The sequence below is a fragment of the Syngnathus typhle genome, linkage group LG17 (assembly GCF_033458585.1).
Source record: "Syngnathus typhle isolate RoL2023-S1 ecotype Sweden linkage group LG17, RoL_Styp_1.0, whole genome shotgun sequence".
Classification (NCBI taxonomy): Eukaryota; Metazoa; Chordata; class Actinopteri; order Syngnathiformes; family Syngnathidae; genus Syngnathus; species Syngnathus typhle.
In genome coordinates this window covers 4,602,609-4,627,417 of record NC_083754.1, presented here as the reverse complement: position 1 = coordinate 4,627,417, position 24,809 = coordinate 4,602,609, and the positions used below count along the sequence as shown (strand labels likewise).

At 40.1% G+C, this 24,809-nt stretch overlaps 4 protein-coding genes across 5 annotated transcripts; all 4 read left to right on the top strand.

Moving 5' to 3' along the window:
• Positions 1–1,745: 1,745 nt before the first annotated feature.
• Positions 1,746–7,324, top strand: slc16a6b (solute carrier family 16 member 6b). The gene is made up of 6 exons (XM_061303604.1): positions 1,746–2,034; positions 3,098–3,331; positions 3,411–3,554; positions 4,238–4,366; positions 4,757–5,668; positions 5,760–7,324. The coding sequence occupies exons 2-6, from the start codon at positions 3,100–3,102 to the stop codon at positions 5,987–5,989; spliced, it is 1,647 nt and encodes a 548-aa protein (XP_061159588.1). The 5' UTR covers positions 1,746–2,034; positions 3,098–3,099; the 3' UTR covers positions 5,990–7,324.
• A 542-nt stretch (positions 7,325–7,866) lies between these two features.
• LOC133170612 (uncharacterized protein C7orf57-like) lies at positions 7,867–9,836 on the top strand. The gene is made up of 7 exons (XM_061303665.1): positions 7,867–8,157; positions 8,341–8,381; positions 8,540–8,704; positions 8,814–8,913; positions 9,002–9,122; positions 9,337–9,416; positions 9,599–9,836. The coding sequence occupies exons 1-7, from the start codon at positions 8,147–8,149 to the stop codon at positions 9,699–9,701; spliced, it is 621 nt and encodes a 206-aa protein (XP_061159649.1). The 5' UTR covers positions 7,867–8,146; the 3' UTR covers positions 9,702–9,836.
• A 389-nt stretch (positions 9,837–10,225) lies between these two features.
• Positions 10,226–17,316, top strand: gna13b (guanine nucleotide binding protein (G protein), alpha 13b). 2 transcript variants are annotated; one of them, XM_061303664.1, is made up of 6 exons: positions 10,227–10,555; positions 11,853–12,082; positions 13,230–13,280; positions 13,792–13,992; positions 14,874–15,017; positions 16,221–17,316. In XM_061303664.1, exons 1-6 carry the CDS (start codon positions 10,273–10,275, stop codon positions 16,236–16,238), a joined length of 927 nt encoding a protein of 308 aa, XP_061159648.1. In that variant the 5' UTR covers positions 10,227–10,272; the 3' UTR covers positions 16,239–17,316. The 2 variants fall into 2 exon arrangements, with proteins under 2 accessions (XP_061159647.1, XP_061159648.1); XM_061303663.1 differs by having other exon boundaries at positions 10,226–10,555; positions 14,874–17,316.
• A 2,063-nt stretch (positions 17,317–19,379) lies between these two features.
• rgs9a (regulator of G protein signaling 9a) lies at positions 19,380–24,768 on the top strand. The gene is made up of 16 exons (XM_061303477.1): positions 19,380–19,445; positions 19,617–19,713; positions 20,167–20,217; positions 20,298–20,404; positions 20,844–20,895; positions 20,972–21,030; positions 21,296–21,372; positions 21,449–21,530; positions 21,605–21,667; positions 22,107–22,136; positions 22,228–22,289; positions 23,511–23,624; positions 23,690–23,805; positions 23,927–24,014; positions 24,075–24,296; positions 24,434–24,768. The coding sequence occupies exons 1-16, from the start codon at positions 19,380–19,382 to the stop codon at positions 24,588–24,590; spliced, it is 1,443 nt and encodes a 480-aa protein (XP_061159461.1). The 3' UTR covers positions 24,591–24,768.
• The last annotated feature ends 41 nt before the right edge of the window (positions 24,769–24,809 follow it).

Here is a 24,809-nt window from a genome sequence, read left to right as displayed (position 1 = left end):
CAATCTGGAAAATATCTGGACACCAGAACCAAGATAAAAACGACACCCCCTCCTCCTCCAACCCCAACCTAATTCTCAGTGGTGTTGAATGGGCTTTTCAATGTCCAATCAGATTTGAGGGCTGGCCAGAATTCAACATATGCCTGCAACTCATCTTGCTGCCTTTGGAAGTTGAAGCAGCGGTATATCCGACGAATCAGCCTCAGCCAATCCAGGTGAGTGATTCATATTGTAAATATTGTAAATATGAATTTGACAAAATTATTTTAAAAAATCCTCAGAGTTCGAAAATCTCACACACAGACACACACGTCAGAGCATTTATTTGATGGATATTTTCTGATTATTATTATAAATATTATTGTTGGAAAAAGTAACTAGACAAATGGACTGCCAAACTGAATCAAAAATATTTTTTCAAATTTTCCTTAAACTTTTTTAATCAAGGTTTTACCAGCTTTTGATGAAAGTTTTTGCCAGAAAAAGTAACTACTGCCAAACTGAATCAAAAATATATATTTTAATTCTCCTTAAAACTTTTTAAAACAAACTTTTTCTAGCTTTTGATGAAAGTTTTGGCCAATTGTGGGAGGACAGTAAACCGGGTGTAATTGTGTCTGCGTAATGTTTTGGGTTTGTCCACTTCCTTTCAATGAATGAGTTTACGTTGAGCAACATCTGGTGCTACTTTTCATCCCACACATCAGCGCTGTGTGCAACTGTGGAACATTCTGACTCATGTTTCAGGAAATGAATTTCAAAACGAACGTTTTGTTCTAAGGACCTTCGCAAGCATGATTAATTTATCTCTCAGATCCGGCTTCCAACTTCCCACAGCGCACGTCTGAAGCCGGTGTGAGCCGGTTTATTGCCTCTCAACTGGAACAAACCTGCTTAGTTCATAGACATCAACGTAGACACGGATCTTAATTAAATGGTCCCTTTGTGGAGTTACGCAAGCGCGTCCTCCATATTGAATGTGTCAACTCTGCCAGTAAACTTGCGAGTCAGTGGATAAAGCAACACCGTTTACAAAGTTTCTCATTCACCCACTCAGCCACACAATCATATTTATGAGAGAGGAATAAAAAAAAAAGTAACTTTCAATCTGATAATTATGGATGTTAGTAATAGATTCAATAATTAATCACCCTGCGATTGGCAGTTGTAAATACAATAACGTACAATTAAAAATGTAAAAATGTATGTTGTTTTTGGTGCTGTTAATGTCAAATATTTAATCTGCGTCTCAATACACCAATCTTGAAACGCAAACCTGTTGTGAATTTTCTGAAAGATTAATCACAGCAACTAAGTTATTTGAGAGTCATTTTTATGGGAGCAATAGTTTTCTTGTGAGCCTTTTTCTTACTGTACTATTTTGCTTAGAAATGCATTAACAAACCACAAAGTCACCAAATTCTATTCGTAGCAAACATTTTAATGTCTAAATCCACTTTACATTTTTACATTAGTCACTTTATTCACTCCCCTAGTAGATTCGACTGTATTCCATGACATCTTCTGCGCATAAAAAGAATATTATTTTTGATATAGAAAGGGATAATGTAAAAAATGTACACCACATTCAAAGGAAACCTTAATCACAAACTAATACGAATACAAAAATAATCCTACGAAGTAGTTCTACGTTGCATGAGTCAGGCTCTGCGCGCTTTGAGCAGCACGCAAGCGCTTTCTGGGCTCTGCGCGTTCATGACGGAGACATTTGCGCGTCCGCGTTTGAAATACCAGCTTGAGCCGGTAAAGAGCTGCCAAAACAGGCAGTGAGTGCCTGCCTGCCTGACCGGCGACTGGAGATGCGGACGAAAAGATGCTGCCGCTTCCGCCAACGCCGCATTTGACAACCAGATCCAATTCTTAACATGTCTAACCTGGAGTGACAAAAACTCGAGTACGACTCTTCATTTTCGACTCGAGCCAGAAAGCGATGAGGAAGAATCTGTGTTAGTTTCCCCCAGCCGGGTACAGTTCATCCATTCGACTAGTACTCATCCGGTCACCTCACAGCCGGTAAGTTATCTTGGCGACTATAGTTGTTGGATGATCTCACCGCGGTCTGCTTTGTTACTGGTTGTTCGTGTCGATTACATAGACGCAACGTATAGAGGAGTATTATAATAACACCAGCGTTGAGGTGTTTTGTGGGTGCAGAATGAAGGTACATAAGGGAATTTTTGTCAATAAAAAAAAAAAAAGGACAGGAAGTGCTGAGGGGCCATTCGGTAGATTGGGTTCATGGTTAGAAACCCCTGGGATGCGGCACACTTGCATCATCCCCCCCTGCACTGCGGATGTCCTGACCACATGGTATACATTGCTTTAAGGGCCGCATTCGCAAAACCTAAAAAAATTAAATTAAAATTTAAAAAAATTAAATTAAAAAATAAATATATATAATTGATGTTCAACTTTGCCCTGTTTTGGATATTTGGATGTTATCCGTGTTAATGAAGTGCTTTTTCACATTTGGCCTAATGTGACATTTGGAGCCGATTTTTCATGCACCTTTCGACAATGTTGCCCTGTGTTTTGCAAGTATGCTTTCAAGCCCCATGAATGAATGTCTTGTGTGACAAAGAAACCAATTGCTAGAGTTTCGAGGTTTTAATTAACACATTCATATCCGAAGTTGTGGTGTATCAGATGGTAATATTGGTCAGTCAAGGCTTACATTTGTCTTGTTGCATGATGGTCTTAAGTGAAACCAGATAAAGGAACAAGTTGAGTGTGTTTTTTTTTCCACTTAGACATTTTTGGCTAGCCTTGCTTGACCTCGGGCAGATTTGATTTTGCTCTTTCACGCAACACCAATTATTCACACCTTTTTCACAATGAATCATGGAATCCATATGGAACACTTGAGTGAGTCACTATTCAAAAATTTTAGCATGGAGGATTTTAGGAGGTTTATAACCAAAATCCTTTGCATGTACCTTTAAATTAGCATAGCTTGCCCAAATAATAATACAGTTGTCATGAAATGCCATTCAATTAAATTTGACAAATTTGTCTCGTCAAAATCAGCTACACAGGCTTTCAGTGAAAATGAAAATTCTTCTGTTCCCCATTGCAGTCATGTTGGGTTCCAGCTGCCATGGTTTCCTGGGTCCGAATGTCTACAAAGAGGTACCCGAAGGTGGCTGGGGCTGGGCTGTTGCTGTCGCCTTCTTTGTAGTAGAGATCTGCACCTATGGGACCCTCAAGAGCTTGGGGATCTTCCTCCAGGATTTGATGAAAGAGTTTAACGAGAGCAACACTCGGGTGTCATGGGTCATTTCTATCTCCGTCTTCATTTTTACTTTTACTGGTGAGTGGCTGGAATGCTTTGTTGCTCTCTTCCTAATAATACTCATTTCAACCACGCTCATGCTGTTTCTTCCCTGCAGCCCCTCTGTCCACCATGTTGAGCAACCGCTTTGGCCATCGCCCCGTCGTAATGATCGGGGGCTTCCTCATCAGCTTAGGCACCATCACCTCCGCCTTCACCAACTCCATCAATGAGATGTACATCACCGTTGGCGTAGTCTCAGGTAATTGAGTTGAGGCTCATTGCTCGACAGTTTTCTCTGCATCTCCCGACGGCTGTGTGTCGTCTGTCTGGCCATGTGACATTGACAGCTGATGGGCAGTACTGTTGCAGAAAATGTCTCGTTTGAAACCTTGTTTATTTTGAACCAAAGGGACTTCTAGCAGTGTCAACAGCCAAATCGGTTTCTTCCAGATCAAACTAGTGAAGGTGTACTTCACTGTCTATGAAAGATGGGCACAACGTCTGCTGCAAATTAGGACACAAAACGTTTACCGACAAAATACATTGGGAAGTGATCGATTCAAAATTGCTTCGCAAATTTGTGAAATGAAATGTGGATCTGTTTTTTTTTTTTACTTTTTTGTGTGTGTTTGTTTTTCGGACAGAAAGCACTGCTAGCTCTCCCACCCTGACTGCCGTGTCTCTCTTTTAACTGACCTCAACTAACTCGACCATCCCTTTTTTCTCTTCTCTCCCCGTCTCTTTTTTTGTCTTTACATGCTTTTATCTTTCAGCTGCTGCTCTAGTAAAGCCGAACCCTCTCAAGGAACCCACCAGCTCTGACAAAGAAGTGACCTGACACCCTGACCTTTGACCCAACCCTCTAGCCATGCTGTGTTCCTACCTACCATGCGGGCCAGTGGCTGTGATGCCCCCTTTTTCTTGTCTCCTGTTTGTCTACAGGCTTCGGCTACTGTCTTACCTTCCTCCCCACCGTCACACTTCTTGCCCAGTACTTCTCCAGGCGGCGAGCCTTCATTACCTCTGCTGCTTCTTCCGGAGAATCTTTTGCCATCTTTGCATTTGCCCCAGGTGAGGATTCATTTACTTTGTTTATTATAATCTGTGGTCACAGGAGTTGATAGCTGTCAGCAGAATTTAAATCTCTGGCCTTCTTGTGTGATGTTTGCTTACCATACCACAGCCACTCAGGATCGTAAACATGACATTGTTTTCATTGATAGAGAATGGAGAGTAACCTTGGAGTTGCTTTTGTAATCTTTGCTTTGTGATAGTTTTTTTTTTTCTCCCCCCCCATGTCCACTGAGGAGCAGATTCACTAAAAGGATTGCGTCGCTTTTGCATTATGACTGTGGATTGAGGAAAATAATAACACACCTATCCCAAACAAAAAGATAAATTGTCTACTTAGAATGTGAACCTTGACTCTATAGCCACTCACTAACCTCTGTGTCCCTGCAGCCTTCATGAAACTCAAGCAGCACATTGGATGGCGCCACTGTCTCATTGTCCTTGGGATTTTCCAATCCTGTATAATTGGTTGTGGCCTTCTTCTTCTTCGTCCAATCATCATCCAGCCAGAGCTTGAAAAGGAGGACATTGAAATGGTCGAGCCACTCTCTTTGGAACAACTGCAGGATGTTTATGAGCTAGAAAACGAACAAACCAGAACCTCCATCAGTTCAGGAGTTTCCCAGAGTTCGGAGGATTCGGGTGTCACTTCCCTTTCTACTTCAAATGGGGATTTGGGGGAGGCAGGAGCCGAAATCAAGGCAGAGTGGGAGCTCCAGAACCAAGAGGGCCAGGAACTGTCATTGTCCACTCCCCCTTCCCCATTCAAGGTGGATTCTGAACCAGAAGTGTCAGCGGCAGGGCCTTCTGAAGCACCCCGGACCAAACTGCTGGACTTCTCTATCCTGAAAGACGGGGCCTTCATTTGCTACTCACTCTTCGGCCTGTTTGCCACTCTGGGTTTCTTTGCTCCTCAGCTTTACATCGTTGAACTGAGTAAAAGCCATGGCGTGGAGCCCAACATGGCGTCCTACATGCTCTCCGTCATGGCAGTGGCTGAGATCTTTGGCCGTCTGTCCATTGGCGTGTTGCTGAACAAAATCCCTTGCAGAAAGACACTGGTGCTGCTGTGGTGTGTTGTTTTCCTATGTCTCGTGCTGGTGGCCTTCACCATTGTTTGGGAATTCTGGGGCCTGGCTGTCTGCTGCGCCATCTACGGGTACTTCCTGGGCACGGTGGGCTCCACGCACATCCCCATGCTGGCTGAGGAGGACGTAGTAGGCATTGATAGAATGCCGACATCTGTGGGAGTGTACGTCTTTATTCAGAGCTTTGCTGGGCTTGCCGGACCACCTGTAGGAGGTATGGTGTTTGTTTTTTCTTCAGATCACAATTATGTTGTCCTTCAGCGTTTGTATGTATTTCCATCTTAAAACATTACCTTTCTCTCCAGGTGCGTTGGTGGATATCACAGGTAATTACGGTTCGGCCTTCTATTCCTGTGCTGTCGGGATGGGGCTCAGTGCCGTCTGCCTGGCTCTACTTGGTCCAGTCAAGTCTGGCATGTGCCAAAAACGGAGAAGTCATCTTGTGAAGGAAGAGGAGAAACCTTTCCAGGACAATGAGCTGCAGGACTTTTTGGAGGTTGACTTGGGATTGGAGGACAGCCCTATCAAGAAGTAAATGGCGGAAGACATTTGTGTCATAGAAGAGCCTCAACAGATTTATGAAAAATATAAATCCGACACACAGCAGAAGACCCCCCCCCCCCCCCAATTTTCATCACCTTTTTTTGCCGCTGCTGCTCCTTTCCAAACTCAGGTGTCGCACTTTCTGACAAGCTTGAAGCTCACTCTTTGAGGAGACCAAAGACAGCCATGTTGAGCACATGGTTTTAAACCTTAGTGGACACATCTCCATCTCTGCTCATAAACGATTTTCATCAACTTCTGTAAGTCCCACCGGAAAGATATTTATATAGCGCCGAATCACAACAGAGGTTGTCTCAGGGCACTTTCATCACGCTGTAGGTCTCAAACCACACTCATGAAGAGACCACCTAATTCCCGCATGACCAAGCAAGACTGCAAATCTGCCCTGCACGGACGCACGATCTCCTTGCTCATGTTAAGGCATGCAACGTGTCTGCATGACGCTTCTCATCAAGACTCAGATGGCGGTGCAGAAAATACTGAAGAGTAAAACCAGCACCTCAGGCCTTGTATTATTTTAGCTGCCTGAGTGCATATGACGCAATCAGACTACAAAAACTGAAATGACGTCTTGTGTTAAATGTATTCCACTTCTTCAAGTTCCAGCAATATTACGTAACTTATTTATTCATTGGATCAGGGAGCTCCCGCCCCGCCCCGCTCGTCGAGTGTCGTTTTCATGATTTTGCCCAAGCCTTACAAACTTCATCACCTTAATTCTTGTTTTCGCTAAAGGCATTGATTTTATCTACTTTTTTTAATTATTATTTATTTCTTTTAGAATTACCTTGTGTTACACAACAGCATACGTATTGAAATAAATACGTATAAAAATGATCTGAAATATCAGTGTTTAAAATACAGTGGGGGGGGGCGTTGTCAAAATAGCTTGTTGGTGGGCACGTGCAAGAATTTTTGGGGGTGATTTTTTTTTTCTTCAATGTATTTCAATGTCTGTCACTTATCCACAGATTTTTGTTTTTCAAGGCTGATCTCGCTGTATCGCGAATACCCGGGGTCCACTGGTACATATTGAATGAGATGGCCATGCATGTTCTATTATGCTAATGTGTGAAAGACGTTTCTGCCAGGACAAAGATGATGCCCCTCCATTCTCATGGCAGTCTTGTGTGGTCTTCACTTAAAGTTTAGTTCTGTGGTCTGCTGTTTACTTTTTATTTATACATTTTACAATGATCGTTTCTTTGTCTTTAGTGCCAGTATTTTTTTTTTTTATCAAACACGGCAGCCAGCTGCCAGTTATTATTGATGTCATTTTTTTAAATAAAAAGTCATACGTTCAGAATTTTGTGGATGGTGTTTTTTATTGTTCTTTCTGTCTGAAATAATTTACACCTTAACATGCCAAACAGGCATAGGGACAACATGCAATACATTTAATGAAAATTAACCAATGGAAGATTTAAATTGTGATCAATATAAAATTTTGATTCTACAGATTTAATTTTTTTTTTTGAGGCAACCATTTGAAGGGTGCTTTTTTCACTAATCATAGCTCACCAAACCACAAGCAAAGTTTTGGAGTTTTCATGCATGTGTCAAAAATGACAGGCTAGCGCGTTGGTTGCGTTATTGCCTCTAGCTAAGCCACGCCCCACAGATGACGTCACGTCACATTACACGTTGTTTACAAACTTTGCACATTTTGCATTTTTCATTGAAGTTCGTTCTTATTTTATTTGGAGTTTTTAAATATTAAATGAGTTTTAATTAAGTTATTATTAATATTTCAACAATCCAATGACAACATTTGAGCCGTGAAGCTACGTAGCTGACCACTTCAGTCGTGAGCTCACGTTGACGTGTGCTGACGTCACGATACGAGGCGGAAATCAAGGCAGAAAACCTGCGGACGCGTCTTTCATGTTGTTTCTTCGCTATCATTTGTGTGCTGCATGGGCCCTTGAGGGAAAAGAATTAAAGTAGACGATCACGCCAGCAGTCACATGCAGAAGCGACCCCGTCAGAAGGATGCCCTTCATAAGTGTCGTTATTTATACCAAATATATTTTGCGGTTTATAGCGAGACAAGTGAGAAGACCACGTTTCCACAGCAACGAGAAATCAACCGATTCAGCGCATCCGGATCTTTTCCTCTCTGTCTAAAATGAATTCAAAGTAAGACTACCAACAACATGGCGTGGTCTCGCTTCTGGTTATTTTGTGGGGAAAGAACTTTTTTATTTTTTTTTGCACTTTTGTTGGTATTAAAAAAAAATGTTTGAGCCATTACAATTAGATCTACACCCTAGTTTACGTCGCAAAAGTTGATATGCTGGGTTTTGTTTCCATTTCTACTAGAAATCTCAAAGATCTTAACGACGTTCAACCGGCGAAATCTGGCAAGTGCAACAGTTTATATATGCGTACAAGCCGTAACATCCCGTGCGTGTGTTGCCTTCAGGGACAGTGGGAAAACTCACTCATTTTCCACCACCTGACATGACTTGATGTTTTGAGTCAAATGTTTGCATATGTGTTTGTACTTTTAAAATCACAGGTGAGAAAAAAGGATACCATGGAGTAAAAGGCCAGATATCCCAAATCCCTGGATTGTCCCCAGTTCTCAGCAACGTCATAGACGTGGTGAAGGTCGGGAAAAGAGTTGGAATTCTTGACACTGATTCTGACTACGTCAAGCTTGCAAAACAAGGAGGCCACAAGGGTACTGCCATCTGGATGCATTGCACAATCTTCATTTTAAATATGTGTATAAGTATATATATATACATATATATGTATATAATATATAGTGTTTATCCTCCCTCCCACAGGGCTTCTGTACTTTGATGACACAAAAGCATCCAAGCCCAACTCATTTGAAGTTGCAGATGCACTGTTGGATGGTCCAATAGAAGCTCTTGGTAACCAAAGGTGACTTTTGACACTTGTAATAACCAGTCTGTTAATTAGGGGTCTAATACTTTGAATTGCAATATCATGCTTTTTTTTATATCATCAGGGTTATTTGCACAAAAGAGAAAAAAAGCCCAGGAGCTTCCTCACAAAGGGTACTACCTCCTTTTTGGACAGACAATATGTCGACATGGGAGAGGGATGATGGAAGTCCTCGCAAGGAGAAGGTAAATATCAAGTGGAGTGGGGTCTTAAACGTCATGAGGTATTTTGACATTTTGCATTTCCACTAGTCCGGATTGACAGCTAAATCTACAAATTCCACGTGCATTAAAAAAATACATTTGATATTTTAAGAGGAGGGAAAAAATAAATGGATGGAGATTGACCATGGCCAAATAGAATAAATGCTCCTTACACTGACACATTTCTGTTTTGCAGAAAAAGAAGACTCCTACCAAAAAGTTGGTGCAATGGCGGCCACCCAGTCCAAATGATGTAGGAAACAAATTCAAGAGGACGTAAGTTATTTTATTGTCACAAGAGGGCGCTGTTTCTTAACAATCATGGACACTGCTAACGTTGAGAGCGCAGATATTGACAGGAAAGATAATAATAATAAGTTTCAATATTCAGTCTGCTCCAGTGTTCTTAAAGTCACAATATATGCTGGCTGTCCTGAGGAAAATATTTCTTCCCACAGTGTATCTAACAAGACATCTTCTCCAGTCAACATGTCAAAGCTGTTGAGTTTTGGTTACATAGATGGGGACAATCCATCTACAAATGAGACTGAGTCAAGTTAGTCAAGTTCGACATAATCATCTGGCTCATTCACATTTTATTCATTCTAATGTAAAAGCATTTATTTATTGTGTTGCTGCTTTTTCATATGCATCTGATACAGAGATAATAAAAAGAACAAACTGAAGCAACGTGTATTTTTCTTTGTATTATTTTATGTTTGTTTTGTATTATATTTTGTATGTCACGAGGGAATCTTGGAAAACATGTTGGGATGCGGCCCCGAGGACTCGAGCTTGACACCTGTGACCTTTGACCATGATATTTCCCTAATAAAGTGGCCTGTTATTAGGTACACTTGAAAATGACGGTGTACCTAATGGAGCGTCCGTGTGATTCCCAAAAGTTTTAGCTCCTGCGGAACGTGAAAGGAGCTAAAACCTTTCACGCGGGTGGCCATGTGAAGGCCATCGCCTTCACACAAATATTGACGTCCTGTCAATAAAAATCCTGGTTGTATTGTGGCATTGTCAGCGAACATGGAGATTCCGACGGCATTGAACGCAACAGTGGCAGCAGCTTGGGCTGCACTCAGTCTTCCTCGTTGTGTGCATCGATGAAGTTGTTTCAAAGATGGCGGACTTCCTGCCGTCCCGCTCTGTTTTATCTGTCTGTTTCCCAAACTGTCTCCTCACTAGCGGCGAGGCAGAGCAGCTGCGGAAATCTAAAGAGATAGATAAATGTCTTATTCGAGACAAAACATATGTTAAAAGGCTAGTTAAAATCCTTTTACTTGGAGCAGGCGAGAGCGGTAAGTCTACTTTCCTCAAGCAGATGCGCATTATCCATGGGCAGGACTTCAATCAGAGGGCCAAAGAAGAATTCAGAGCAACTATTTACAGCAATGTTATTAAAGGTAAGACTCCGACTAATACATTCGATCCCTTCCCGAGTTATTGTTCATCTTCTTGACACATGTTGTAGTTGATGTCGAGTGTAAACATGGACTGATGGTGAAATTGGTAGCTATGCTAACTACACGTTGAGATGACCAGGGCTACGCTTCTGTTCCTGGACGAGGAGCAAACAAGAAACGCCCATGTTATTTGTGTTCGGTGGGTTCGGGAGGAGGACCAGCCGTGACCCGAGTCCGTTCCATTGAAGAGCCCCTCAACAGAATTACCTTCTCTATTCGTGTGGTATACATCACGATGGTTGTAGTCGTCAAACGTGGGCAGATAGCATGACAGCATCATTAATACAATGACTGAAACTATCGCCATTCGTCAATATGGACTTAAACCAGACTGGATAAAGAATTGATTCCTAGATACAGATGGAAACGTTCTCAATCAATCATTGCATTTAAATGATCAGTTATTAGATAACCTTGCATGAAGAATGAAAAAAGTGAAGGGATGTTGTGGAAATGCATCTTATTTTGACATTTTTCCTCCCTTAATAATGGGATTTATTGTAATGTTTTGAGGTGCCTTTCTAATGTGCAAATGATCTTTCGTACAAGAACAACAAATTTTATGTTCCATGAAACACGGGATGTAAACATGTTAACTGCACTTAAACATTGAACTCACAAGCTGGAGGGATAAATAAACTACGTAAAAGTTAAGATTGCCAATCTCCAGTCACATCTTCCCATGTCTGACGTCTTCAGTTTTATTCATGAAATCGGACAAAACGTCTGGCCGTGAAAATTGTGTTTTAACAAGACTTCAATTAAATACAAACTCTTGTGACTAATTTTGTAAAACTAGTCAATACATTCATTATTACTGTCATCCATCTTGATCATTGGTAAAAGTAACTTAATTTACTGTGAATCTGAGCAAATAGGGAAGTGTTATTTGAGAGGGTGGAAAGGCCCGCTCAGCGTGAAGGGGAAATGACACAGTTGATGATGTTTACACCAAACAGGAAATTTAATGTCAGTGTCCCTCGTGAATTTGGTAGGACCTTCATTTGCACTGCTGTCTGATTCACCGTTGACACACAGACGCCGCATTTAAAAAAAAAAAGACAGCGGAAAATCCACAAACAAACGATCAGAAAAAAAAAAGGCAAATGCGGCAGCTATTTCTAAATGTCCCACAGTCCGACACGAATAAAAGTGACGTTCCACTGTGTAATTTTTTCTGTGCATCTAGCAATAAAGCACATGAGAATTAAATATGAAACGTGTTTTATCATTCCAGGCATTCGAGTTTTGGTGGATGCTCGAGAGAAACTTCACATTCCTTGGGGCAACTTGTCCAATCAACGCCATGGAGATATGTTGATGGCGTTTGACACTCGATCTATGGTGGCCCACGGCCACGGTATGGTGCAACCCAAAGTTTTTCAACATTACTTGCCATCAATTAAGGCCCTATGGGATGACCAGGGAATCCAGAATGCTTATGACCGTCGCAGAGAATTTCAATTGGTAAGTACCGTAGCCTAAATTTCCTGTAAATTCATGATCTTTCCTATTTCAGAAAAAAAAAAAATCCCCATATTGTGAAAAACAAACTAAAATGCAGTGCTCTGCTATAAAAAAAAAAACTTCTGCCAAGATGGCGCCACTTGAATAAAGCCGTCCTTCACCAAGCCGGGCTTTTTCCATGTTGTTGGGCTAGACTTTATATCAAATCGAATTAATTCAAAATGGCTCACTTTGCGCCACGTTTTTTTTTTTTTTTCCCCCAATCTTGGAGTGTACAGACAAGCTTTGACAGTAACAGATAAAGCCTCTTCCTTATATTTGATGGAGCAGAGCTGCAGCTGGGGTGGGAACAGAGATCTACACAGGAAAGCCAATGAAGGGGAGCCATTTTTTGACTGCTGTCTTTCTTCCCATCCCATCCTCTAACCTACCAAAATGTTCTTTCTCTAAGTTTGTTGGTGATCTACCAACAATTTCTCATGCAGTAAAATCAGTTTGCACTGTATCAATATTCATCTGTAAGCAAGATTGTAGTTAACCAAAATGTTAAAAAAAATGAATTAAATAAAAACTAGGGTTTGTATAGAAGCAATAAATTGAAACTACATTTTTCATTCACAAAAGTAACTCGGATGTCTAGGGAATCGATCTATTAGGGCTGGGCCAAAAAAAGTTGACCAACTTGGTTGTGATGACTACAAAAATTGGTTAAAAGACAAATGCGTGACTCAAAACTGTTTTTAATTTAAAAAATATATATATATATTGCAGCACTAAGAACCAATATTTGGCCTCTTCCAGTTTTTCCGCTTTTTGGTTTGTTAGCATAGCTCGCTGCCTGTGTGGTTAAACAACGAGCATTAATGAGCGCGAGGGTAAATTGACGAGAGCATCGTGGGAAAATGAATGATTAACAAGCCAACGTTTTAGTTGTGGCTGGATCTTCGAGAGGATTTTTTTGTGCCTGTTTTGGCTTCCAGTTGCCTCAATTTTGTCTTTTTTTATTTATTTTTAATCTGTCTCTCACTTGTCCTTCATCCACAAAAAGACATTGAATCATGTTCACTTTTATAGTATAATATCAATGGAGATTGTGAAGATTTTACTTATTCACACTGTTTTTTTTCCCCCTCTTTCTGTCTCTCAGGGGGAGTCAGTCAGGTATTTCCTGGACAATTTGGAAAAGCTTGGACAGTCGGTAAGTCTCAGAGAATGTCACTTGCCAGTGTACCTAAAGATGGCATAATATTGATAGAAGAAAAAAAAATGCACTAGGATTCTATATAGGATTTTCTCAAGCCAAGATGCAAGTTTTCTCGACGATTTACTCTACGATTTGTTTATAGGTTGTTAATTAATTCAATTAATGCCTGGCAAATGACTTAAGTCTGCTTCAAAACGAACAAAGAAAATAGCTGCTGTCATAATGGTAATTCATTTTGACCACCGCTTGTTTCGAAAGCGAGAATTGATGAATAGTTGGATTGTGGATCTCCAGCTATCCAGATATCAGTATGCTCTTTGCTAATGATGAGTCATGTCTGGAATGTAACACCCGCAATTGTTTATGCTCTGTGGTATTTCAGGAATGCCGAGTTTGAAATGGTTGACATCAACAAAACAATATAAGCAGCGAAAGCACCACATCTGGGCCGTCAGCCATTACAGATGGACCCGAAAAAAGTGAATTTTGATTTTTCTCCTTTCAGGACTACCTCCCGAGCCAGCAGGACATCCTCTTGGCCCGAAAACCCACCAAGGGCATCCACGAGTACGACTTTGAGATTAAGAATGTGCCTTTCAAAATGGTGGATGTAGGAGGTCAGCGTTCAGAGAGGCGGCGCTGGTTTGAATGCTTCGATTCCGTCACGTCCATCCTTTTTCTTGTCTCCTCCTCGGAATATGATCAGGTGAGTGAACTATTTGTACTGTTCAGATCCCTCCGGTTCAATATTTTGTAAATATGTTGTTTGGCAAGGCAGTTTTCAGATCTGGCAATTATTGTGAATTGTTTATCAAGTTGCCGTTTGCCATTCTGGAAAAGCTTGAATGAAGACCCCTGATCCCGAAATGAGACTTAACAACTGGATCTTGACTCTAATGAACATAGGGAATTAAAATTCAAGGGTGCAGTCTCTCAGCTAGCCTGGTTTTAGAGAACAAGTCACGTAATAGACTTGTAGTTCCGGGAACTTGTTCGTAGTGTGTGAACAGAAAAGTGCAAACAAAAGGCTGTGGCAAAGCATGCATGCTAATTTACAGACCCTTAACGTTGAACTGTTTAGACAATGGAGCTATTCTATTCTAGCTATTTATATATTCTAGCACTTTTTGTTTTTTTTTTTACATAAGAAGGAAATCCTTTTAATACTTTGAAACTGAATTTGACGGATTTTGACAGTGGATGTTTTTTTTTTTTTTTTTTTGATGCAACGTGTATCAATCAGTGTCCATTTGGTTGAATTAACTGTAGCGATACCCTAAAAGAAATCAATCCTAATTAGTCATTGGCCAACATTTCACATTTAGGTCATGTTTTGAATCAATACCAAATAAAGCTGAGCATGAAAGGTCAACATCTCCCATTTCTCGCAGCGCTGATATCAGCAAAATGTCAGCACTTTGGCTTTTTTTTTTTTTTTTATCTTTCCATTATTTTTTTTCTCTTCTGAGGGATATGTGCAAATCGTTCGAGTGGACATAAACTGTTGTGAATCATTTTTATCGCGGGTACCGAAAGCATAACTCTGCATCAACCTCACTTATGTATCACGCATGCTTACTCCTCCAGGTCTTGATGGAAGACAGGCAAACCAACCGTCTGAGCGAGTCCCTCAACATCTTCGAGACCATCGTCAACAACCGAGTGTTCATCAACGTCTCCATCATCTTATTCTTGAACAAGACGGACCTGCTGGAGGAAAAAGTCAAGCAGGTATCCATCAAAGACTACTTTGGCGAGTACTCGGGCGACCCCAAAAGCCTGGCGGACGTCCAGGCCTTCTTGGTGGAGTGTTTTCGCAAAAAGCGGCGAGAGCAGCAGCAGAAGCCTTTATACCACCACTTCACCACCGCTATCAACACTGAGAACATCCGCCTGGTCTTCCGCGACGTTAAGGACACCATCCTGCATGACAACCTCAAGCAGCTGATGCTGCAGTGAAGGGAGGAGGGAGAGGAGGAGAGATGGACGAGTGCACACCACCACCTCTTAACATGGACCAGAGGAAGATCTTCCTTAAGCCGCCCGTCCGTCCGTCTCCCTCCACCCATCCCTCCTCCTTTCTTGACAGTGCCCCCCCCCCTTTATTATAGACTGAATCAAAGCCACTACTACTACTACCAAGAATCCTTTTTGCCTCTTCTTTGCCTTATTCAGCAGATTCACTGTGACTGCCCACTGGCCAACATGAACCCTTCCAACTACTGTAAATGACCTTTACCCCGCTCCGATGCCTCTCTTTATTTCCGCTCAAATTCTCACACTGTGCTGCTTTTTTCTGTTCCTATGCTGCTTTGAGCACTGTCGAAAGGGAAAGGCCTTGTTTTGTGTTATCACGGCCGCCGAGGGCGTCTTGCTCGTCTTTTCGGAACCGCCATTTATTTCCACGACGAGTCTGCTTTCTGACGCCACTCGATTGCATCATATGGGCTGGTCGGAAGATTTTTGATGAACAGGAAATAGGAGGGCCCTATCCACCTTCAAGCCACAATCTTCCGTAGCGTAGCTTCTAACCATTTAAGTTCCTTTTCCTAACGCCACACACATATATGTATGTATCTATGCATTTTGCGTTAACTTATAATATATAGAGTTTACACTTTTGATTTGTAACTGCTGTTGGACCGGTGTGGGCTTCTGTTGAAACAGCGCAGACACAACCACTTGTCAAACTGTCCAGTGCAGATTTGTTTTTTCCTGATTTTGCTGTTTCTCAGGGCACTTTGTGAACCACTTCATTCTGATTTGAAGCCAACCGTTTCTCATGCCTCCAGTTGTTTATGTCCTTGTGGAAACAAAAGTTCAGCCTTTGCATTCACCCCGTTATTAGTATCAATTTGGATTGCTGGCTACTTAATGTGCACATAGTCAAGTCATGCAGTGAAATACCGGTTCTGTTTTTTTTTTGTTTTTTAGGGGACCAATGTGACATGACATTTCAGGACCAAGGCCCACTTTTTTGGGTTGTCTGTACTCTACAAAGGTCATCATGCCGTGAGGAAAAGCTTGCTAGCTGCGACTTTGGCTTAGTTGTATGCCTTGGGTCACATGACCCCTTGTTCCTTAGCAGATGATGATGAGCTCATCTTTTCGATGTCTGTCTGACCTTGAAATGTTGGCCTTTTTTTTTTTTTAATATGGCCTTAAACTTGTGAAAAGGAAGGAAAAGCTAGATGCTGGTTGAAAGTGTTCTGCAACTACACGAAGGTAAAATTCCCACATTGTATGTGAACATCCAAGACTCAAGTTTGCATCTTGGGTCAGTTTGAAATGAAGTGAAACGCAATTCATTCTAATTAGTAAACTTGTCAAAAATCCAGCCCGAGTGAAACGACCACCGTCGTAAAAGTTTTAATCAACTGAGGTTGTTTTTGTGACTTTTCATGCATGTTCCCCAAATATTTTGATTATTTTAGAAATCTGGGGGTTCCACTGTGACTAGTTCGAAACAAATGACATGGTCAAGAAAATAATGCACATCATTTTAAAATATGATTGACTAGTCAATAATTTGTTTGTGTTCCAGACTGAAACATAAATCTTTCTTTGCTTGAATGTTTGCATCTAAAAATGGTTGTGAAAATACAATGCACAAAGATGCAGCTTGGAACATTGTTGTACTGGTACTGAGAATTGAGGTCAAGTTATCGTGTGAAGACATAATTATTTAAAAAAAAAAAAAAAAAGATTCAAATTCCAGAGGGGTTGGCATCTTTGTTGTTTGATCATTGGAATTTTTTTTAGCTGAAAGTCCCCCCCCCCCCCCCCCCATGCAGGCTTCAAGCCAGGATTATTTTTTCTTTTCTCAAAGCCCGACAACCATCCACCTTGTAAATATGTTTTTGTCATGTCTTAGCCAACACTTTGTTGACACCTGAAGTTTAGTTTGAACGTGCTACTTGATGAAAATGATGAGTCAATAACAGTTATGTTAGGATTTTAATTAAAATATCTTCTATTTCATTGTGAACCAAGGTTCCGCTGTTTTACCGTTAAAATTTGTATCATCCTGCGCCAGTGTCTGTTGTCATTCTGTCATCCAAATTTTCATCCACACCTCACCAAACGTGGCTGCGTATTGTCAAATAATTCAAATCGTGTATCCCATTACATTTGAAAGATTCGTGCCCTCACTGATCCGATGAAATGGAAATTCAAATCACGCACTGACTCGTCCACTCACAGATCCGTTCAGTTCGGAAACGGGAAGTTACGTCATTTTCTTCTTCGTTTTGTTTTACGGCGAGGTGGCAACCAGCTTCAATGCGCACTACTGACATCTACTGATTAAAGTTATGAACTGAGAAAAAGAACGAACCCGCCCCCTAGGTAGTGGGCGTGATGCATTGGTTTGTTCCGCCACCTTATGTATATAGATATAGATATATAGATATATATTTGTCATTCTTAATGCAATAAGTAAAACTCAGCACAGCAAAGATGCAAAAATGTTCCCAATCAAAATCATGGTTGAACTGGAAATTCAAATCACGCACTGACTCGTTCATTCACAGATCCGTTCAGTTCGGAAACAGGAAGTTACGTCATTTTCTTCTTCGTTTTGTTTTACGGCGAGGTGGCAACCAGCTTCAATGCGCACTACTGACATCTACTGATTAAAGTTATGAACTGAGAAAAAGAACGAACCCGCCCCCTAGGTAGTGGGCGTGATGCATTAGTTTGTTCCGCCACCTTATGTATATAGATAGATAGATATAGATCAGTGCTTCTCAAATAGTGGGGCGCGCCCCCCTTGGGGGGCGCGGTGCTATTCCTGGGGGGGCGCGTGTGACCCTGGGGAACAGGCTTTTTTTTTGGCAGTACTAGAATAAAGTGTAATTGCGCGTTTACTACAGCAGGGGGCAGTGGCGCTCTCATTGTTCTGTCACGTTTGCGACAGTGCAACATTTTACGACTTACAAGACAAGTTAGGATAGTCACGGTGGGGAGGGGGGGCGCGAATAGTTTTCTTCTTGCTGGGGGGGGCGTAACAGAAAATAATTGAGAAGCACTGGGTTAAATAAAGGTTAACCTAAAAAAAAAAAAAAAAAAAAAAAAGTGAACCCTGAACTTTGAACCCGCGGTGACCCCGCGGTGACCCCGTGGTGACCGCGGTGACCCCGCGGTGACCCCGTGGTGACCCCGTGGTGACCCCTGGGTGACCTTTGAAGCCTGAACTTTCAACTCTAGTTAAAGATCGAAAATGTGCACATGACCCCGTGAACTTTGAACCGACCTTTGACCCCTGGGTGAACTTTGAACCGTAAACTTTGACCTTTGACCCCTAGCTAATTACGTTTTTTTTTTTTTTTAAACCGGCATAGCAGAACGATCCATGGTCTTCAGATGCCGCGCTGTCGCCATCTCCTGGTCAGTTAGTGAAATGCTTTTGCTGATGTTTTTTTTTCTCTCAATTAAAACAAATCAATTAGCCAGTTGGTTTTCTTTATTTAATATCTATTATCAGACAAAACCAAATTGTGAATCAGTCACCTAGGCTATAGCAGAACAAACAATCCATGGTCTTCAGATGCCACGCTGTCGCCATCTCCTGGTCAGGTAGTGAAATGCTTTTGCTGTTTTTTTTCCCTCTCAATTAAAACAAATCAATCAGCCAGTTGGCTTTCTTTATTTAATATCTGATATCAGACAAAACCAAATTGTGAATCAGTCACCTAGATAGATATATATATAGATATAGATATATATTTGTCATTCTTAATGCAATAAGTAAAACTCAGCACAGCAAAGATGCAAAAATGTTCCCAATCAAAATCATGGTTTTCATGAATTGTATGATATTGTGCACTTTGAACCCACATTTGCAATGTGCCACATGCATGGACTTCTTTATCTCCATCAGCATCAGTGTATTTCTTAGGAATGTTCTAAGAAGCAGGAGGGATGAAGAGGCTTTCTGCGACTAATTGGTGGCTAAATCCTTCCTTGCCTTCTGTCTAACAATCCGCACACATCCCTACTACATGCAAACACTTTAAGGGTACTTTCTTCTTGATTGTTGTGAAGTTTCCACATTGGTGTCAAGGAAAGTGGTTTTCTTCATCAACGCCAAATATGACAATCAGAACAGCCCGTCCAGACCGAGTGCAACATTTTCGACGTCTGCAGTGTCTGAAAAAGGTGAGTCATTTTTATTATCATTTATTGTATCAGTTATTTATTCACTGCTTGAAATGTTTTTGTGTCACAATGAATGGAATAAATTTGACAAATGTGCTTCAACAAACGAGATCTTTTTTTCATGTAAATGATGTGTCCGGCTGATTTATTACCATTATATGTCATTTACAGTTGGATGCCATTGTGGTTGAGATGCAAGACCCCAAAAGTGGTCTTAAAGGCTCTGAACAAAAACTCAATGTCACCACCATTCCACATGTCATTGCTGGTAAAACACCAATGTAGAGAAGTAGGAATTAATTGAGTATTGTGAATTAACTGCCTGTTTGATCATTATCAACATTTACATACACATTTGAATTCACATTTCAATTGAAATACAATTTTAAAAAAGTAGGTGAGTGGCAAAAGCATAATAAATGCAATTGTGGGGAAATAATTACATTTTAAAAAGCTAAGGGGGAACACAAGCTGTCACGGATGTCTAAGCTCCTACAACAGACTATATAAAGAAGGCCTCAATTGGATGAGCATTGCACACTTCTTTAGAAGACAAACTAGGACTTTAATCTGGTCAGAGATCAGGAGTGGAAAAGGTCAACCTATCTGGATGTGGCCTCACATTGTTGTCTTAAAAAGATATATTTAGTACCTCCTGTAGATAAAATTATTAAATACATTTTGTTTGCATAGTTGCAAATTATTATCGGTCTCCAAACAGGTAAAGACATCATTGCATGGATTACAAACAAGATGAAGATCACTGTAGAAGGTATATGTAATAAAAATATTTAAAGTCTGTCATTTTAGAAATTTGATATATCCACCTCATATCATTCATTTGTCTTGCAGAGGCCCAGACCTTTGGAACCATGTTAGTGGCCTATGGTTACATCTATGCCCTGGAGAACCACAAGAAACTGGTCATGTGCAATGACAACAGCCTTTATCGGTTTCAGGTAGAGAAAAAAAAATGAAGTTTGTGAGCTTGTAAAGCAGAATATGGATTTGTAGGCAGAAATAGGCCATTACGAAGATACTTTTATGAACCAAACCAGTAGAATAAAAGAATAAAATACTATCCGGCTCTGTTTAGTATCGATGCCAGTACTGATGCCTGCGTATTTGATGCATTTAATGTATTATATTATTTTTTTCTAATTAGTTTATTATTTTTAATTAATTAGCAGTCTGTTACAGTCTATGTGGTATTGTATCTACTGTAGTCAAACAAACATGTCTACTTTATTACTTCAGTACATATTCTTTTACTTAAGTAAAAAATAAAAAAATAAAGTGTTTATTTGATCTACTTTTACCAAGAGTGTCAATGCTAGTCAATTAGTATCTTACTGACTGACCACCTTCTCATTTTATTCTCCATGTTTACCATTCTAGACGCCATACTTTTGGCCTACGCAAAATTGGGTTGCAGATGATACGGACTATGGTGATTATGACACTGAATTTGTATACATATATTTATAGATATATATACATACATCTGACTCTTTTTTGTCTTTTAGCTATTTACCTGGCAAAGAGAAACATCCGCAAGCAAGGCATGCTGGAACCTTACGAACAGGTAAAAAAAGCAACGTTGTCGTCCTTATTTAGGCATTAACTTTGGGTCTCATTGTAATCGTGGCAACTTGATTTGTGAGTTTCTTGATCTTCATTTGTGAGTGAACAGGATTCAAAAAATTACAAAGTGGCCACTTGGACTTAGACAAGAATTATTGCGCAAGCTTCTTATCTACTGTTCTTGACATTGTCATTCATTAAGTGGGTCTCTACAAAAAGCTAACATTTTTCAACTTTCTGCATTTGTTTAATAAAAAAAAAAAAAGGCAGATTACAACCACCTGCATAAATGGCTATTCCACAAGTGGGATTTTATCGTGATGCAGGCCACCGAGCAATACAAGTACGTGTTTCCATCTTCCGACTTATTTGGTTCAATTTGTTCATAGACAAATGTGAGAATTTATTTTCTTTGTTAGAGCTAGTAGAGAGAGAAAGAAGCCAGATCGTGTTGTGTTTGATTGCCAGGAGAGAGCTTACTGGATTGTGAACAGACCACCAGTGAGTGTCTCTATATGTGCTATGTCATTTTACAAAATGGACTTTTTGTACAAATCCAATGTATTTGTGTCCAGCGTCGTACTCATAGCGCTTTGGATATTGGCCCAGACCGCCTTATTGATCCTAACACAGACGAGGTAACAGGTCAGTCTTCACTCACTCAGTTTTAAACTGTCACACCATTTGTGCTCACACTAATTTATTCACTTTGTTTTCTTTCAGGTTTCCTACTTTGATGATAAAAGTGTGACAGTTTTCTGTGTTCTAATTTAACGACCATCGTGTGTATTCCCAACGATGTAGATGTCATTCTTATTCAGTTCGCAAAATAACGTATTTTCCGCACTATAAGGCGCACCTTCAATGAATGGCCCATTTTAAAACTTTGTCCATATATAAAATATATACATTTGGCCCGCGGGCCGGACATTGGACACGCCTGCTGTAGTGGCTCAATATTGGTCCATATATAAGGCGCACCTTTTTAGGTGCGACTTATAGTGCGGAAAATACGGTAGTAGTTTTTGTTATTACTCAAAAACAAATTAAAATGGTTTCCCTTTGTGTTTCTTTCAGAAAATCACATTTGATCAATACAGACGCATGGTAAGAAGTGGCTGTCAAACATGGAGGCAAAAACTTTGTGTCTGTGTTACAGTTTGTCAAACGCCAAATGAAATTTTGTCTTTTACTCTAGAACATGTTCTACCAGCAAGCCATCATGAGGTCAAAAGTCAAATCCAGTGTGTCGCTTGGGGCGTAAGTTGAAATTGATTATATTGGAAGTACCCTATAAGTTTTAATTACATCCCGTCATTCCCACCATCAGGAGACGGATTTGTTTATCGTTACAGTGCCATATGTATACATACACAGGTATACATACACAGGTATACATACACAGGTATACATACACAGGTATACATACACAGGTATACATACACAGGTATACATACACAGGTATACATACACATGTATACATACACATGTATACATACACATGTATACATACACATGTATACATACACATGTATACATACACATGTATACATACACATGTATACATACACATGTATACATACACATGTATACATGCACATGCATACATACACATGCATACATACACATGCATACATACACATGCATACATACACATGCATACATACACATGCATACATACACATGCATACATACACATACAGGTATACATACACATACAGGTATACATACACATACAGGTATACATACACATACAGGTATACATACACATACAGGTATACATACACATACAGGTATACATACACATGCATACATACACATGCATACATACACATACATACATACATACACATACAGGTATACATACACATACATACACGTATACATACACATACATACACGTATACATACACATACATACACGTATACATACACATACATACACATACATACACATACACGTATACATACACATACATACACGTATACATACACATACATACACGTATACATACACGTATACATACACATACATACACGTATACATACACATATACATACACATACACACACATACATACATACATACACATACATACACACATACATACACACATATACATACACACATACATACACACATATACATACACACATATACACACACATACACACACATATACATACACACATACATACATATACACACATACATACATGTACACACATACATACACATACATACATACATACATACATACACACACACACACATACATACATATACATACATACATATATATATACATACATATATATATACATATATATATATATACATATATATATATACATACATACATATACATACATACATATATATATATACATATATATATATACACATACATATATATATAATATATATATATATATATTCAGTTTTTAAATGTACTCTTCCTAATAATTGTGTCCCGACAGATTGGTTAAGTATATTACAACCTACAAAAACCATGATCCCTTCCTGGCACCTTGCCTACCCAGCAACCCCTGGCAGACAGACAATGACTCTTACTGGAATCTCAATATGAGAAGGTCAGAGCAATATAGGATAACAAAATAAAAGAGTGTAGATATTCTCATGCATGTATTGTAAACAGGGTTGATGTTCCGACAAAAATGCGAGTGGAGCGTTGGTCCTTCAGCTTGTTTGAATTACTGACTGATCTGCGAGGCAGGGACGACTTCAAGATCTTCCTAAAGAAGGAGTTTAGTGGTATGTTTTTTTTTCTTTCAATATTATTTTTTGACTGAGCATTTTTCATTTGTTTCATGACTGTATTTCACCATTTTGGTCACATTTGATTATGTATTACTCATAATTCTGTTTATTCTAGGGGAGAATCTAGCCTTCTGGGAAGCAGCTGAGGAGCTTAAGTGGGGAACTTCAGCTTCCATGTCAACCAAAGCTGAGACCATCTTTAAGTAAGTCAAAAACATGCATTTTGGAAGGCAAGTTATAAAACTTTTTTTTTTTTTTTCCAGGACCTTTCTGGCCCCTGGTGCCCCCCGCTGGATCAACATTGATGGCAGGACTATGGGTCTGACAGTGAAAGGCCTGGACCATCCTCACCGCTATGTGCTGGAGGCTGCACAAACACATGTCTTCTTGCTCATGAAAAAGGATACTTTCTTCCGTTACCTCAAGTCACCAGTGTACAAGGACATTCAGAAGAAGGCATTGAACCCTGAGCCTCATAACTTCAGGTTAGTGACTAAAGTACTAATCACATTTTGTTTCATCTTACCTGGAGTTGAACAGATACCTTGAACACGTCAAGAAGAATATCATCCAGTTCAAAAAGTCGGTTGATGACAGTAATCTTGTTTCTATGTCATTGTAGTCAAGCCCAGTTGGAGCAAAACGCTCAGAATCGAAGCCCAGGTATCCATCCCATCATCCTTTGGAAGCAAGAAGAAGAGGAAAATGCAAAGGCTGCTGCTGCCTCAGCTCCTGTCGATGTCAAAGCCATGATGAGTAAAATTGACAGAAAGAAGTAAAAGTTTGTTGCACGAGTAGAACGGATACATAAATAATTTCTATTTTATTCTAAGACATAACCCTAGTTGTAATCGCATTAGCTGCCGATTTAGTTGGACAACACATTAATCAGTCCCGTCAAATATTTTTGGTCTGTCTGGATGTTTTAAGGTACGTATTCTTGGTAGTATACATATATATATATACATATATATTAAATCACATGGTGGAAGTTTGGA

Coding starts and splice junctions, on each gene's coding strand:
- slc16a6b (XM_061303604.1), top strand. CDS start 3,100: ATGTTGGGTTCCAGCTGCCATGGTTTCCTGGGTCCGAATGTCTACAAA. Junction 3,555..4,237: donor CACCGTTGGCGTAGTCTCAG/GTAATTGAGTTG, acceptor GTTTGTCTACAG/GCTTCGGCTACTGTCTTACC. Junction 4,367..4,756: donor CATCTTTGCATTTGCCCCAG/GTGAGGATTCAT, acceptor GTGTCCCTGCAG/CCTTCATGAAACTCAAGCAG.
- LOC133170612 (XM_061303665.1), top strand. Junction 8,382..8,539: donor CGTTCAACCGGCGAAATCTG/GCAAGTGCAACA, acceptor TTAAAATCACAG/GTGAGAAAAAAGGATACCAT. Junction 9,417..9,598: donor GGAAACAAATTCAAGAGGAC/GTAAGTTATTTT, acceptor TTCTTCCCACAG/TGTATCTAACAAGACATCTT.
- gna13b (XM_061303663.1), top strand. CDS start 10,273: ATGGCGGACTTCCTGCCGTCCCGCTCTGTTTTATCTGTCTGTTTCCCA. Junction 12,083..13,229: donor GTCGCAGAGAATTTCAATTG/GTAAGTACCGTA, acceptor TCTGTCTCTCAG/GGGGAGTCAGTCAGGTATTT. Junction 13,281..13,791: donor TGGAAAAGCTTGGACAGTCG/GTAAGTCTCAGA, acceptor TTCTCCTTTCAG/GACTACCTCCCGAGCCAGCA.
- rgs9a (XM_061303477.1), top strand. CDS start 19,380: ATGACAATCAGAACAGCCCGTCCAGACCGAGTGCAACATTTTCGACGT. Junction 19,714..20,166: donor CATTCCACATGTCATTGCTG/GTAAAACACCAA, acceptor GTCTCCAAACAG/GTAAAGACATCATTGCATGG. Junction 20,218..20,297: donor GATGAAGATCACTGTAGAAG/GTATATGTAATA, acceptor TTTGTCTTGCAG/AGGCCCAGACCTTTGGAACC.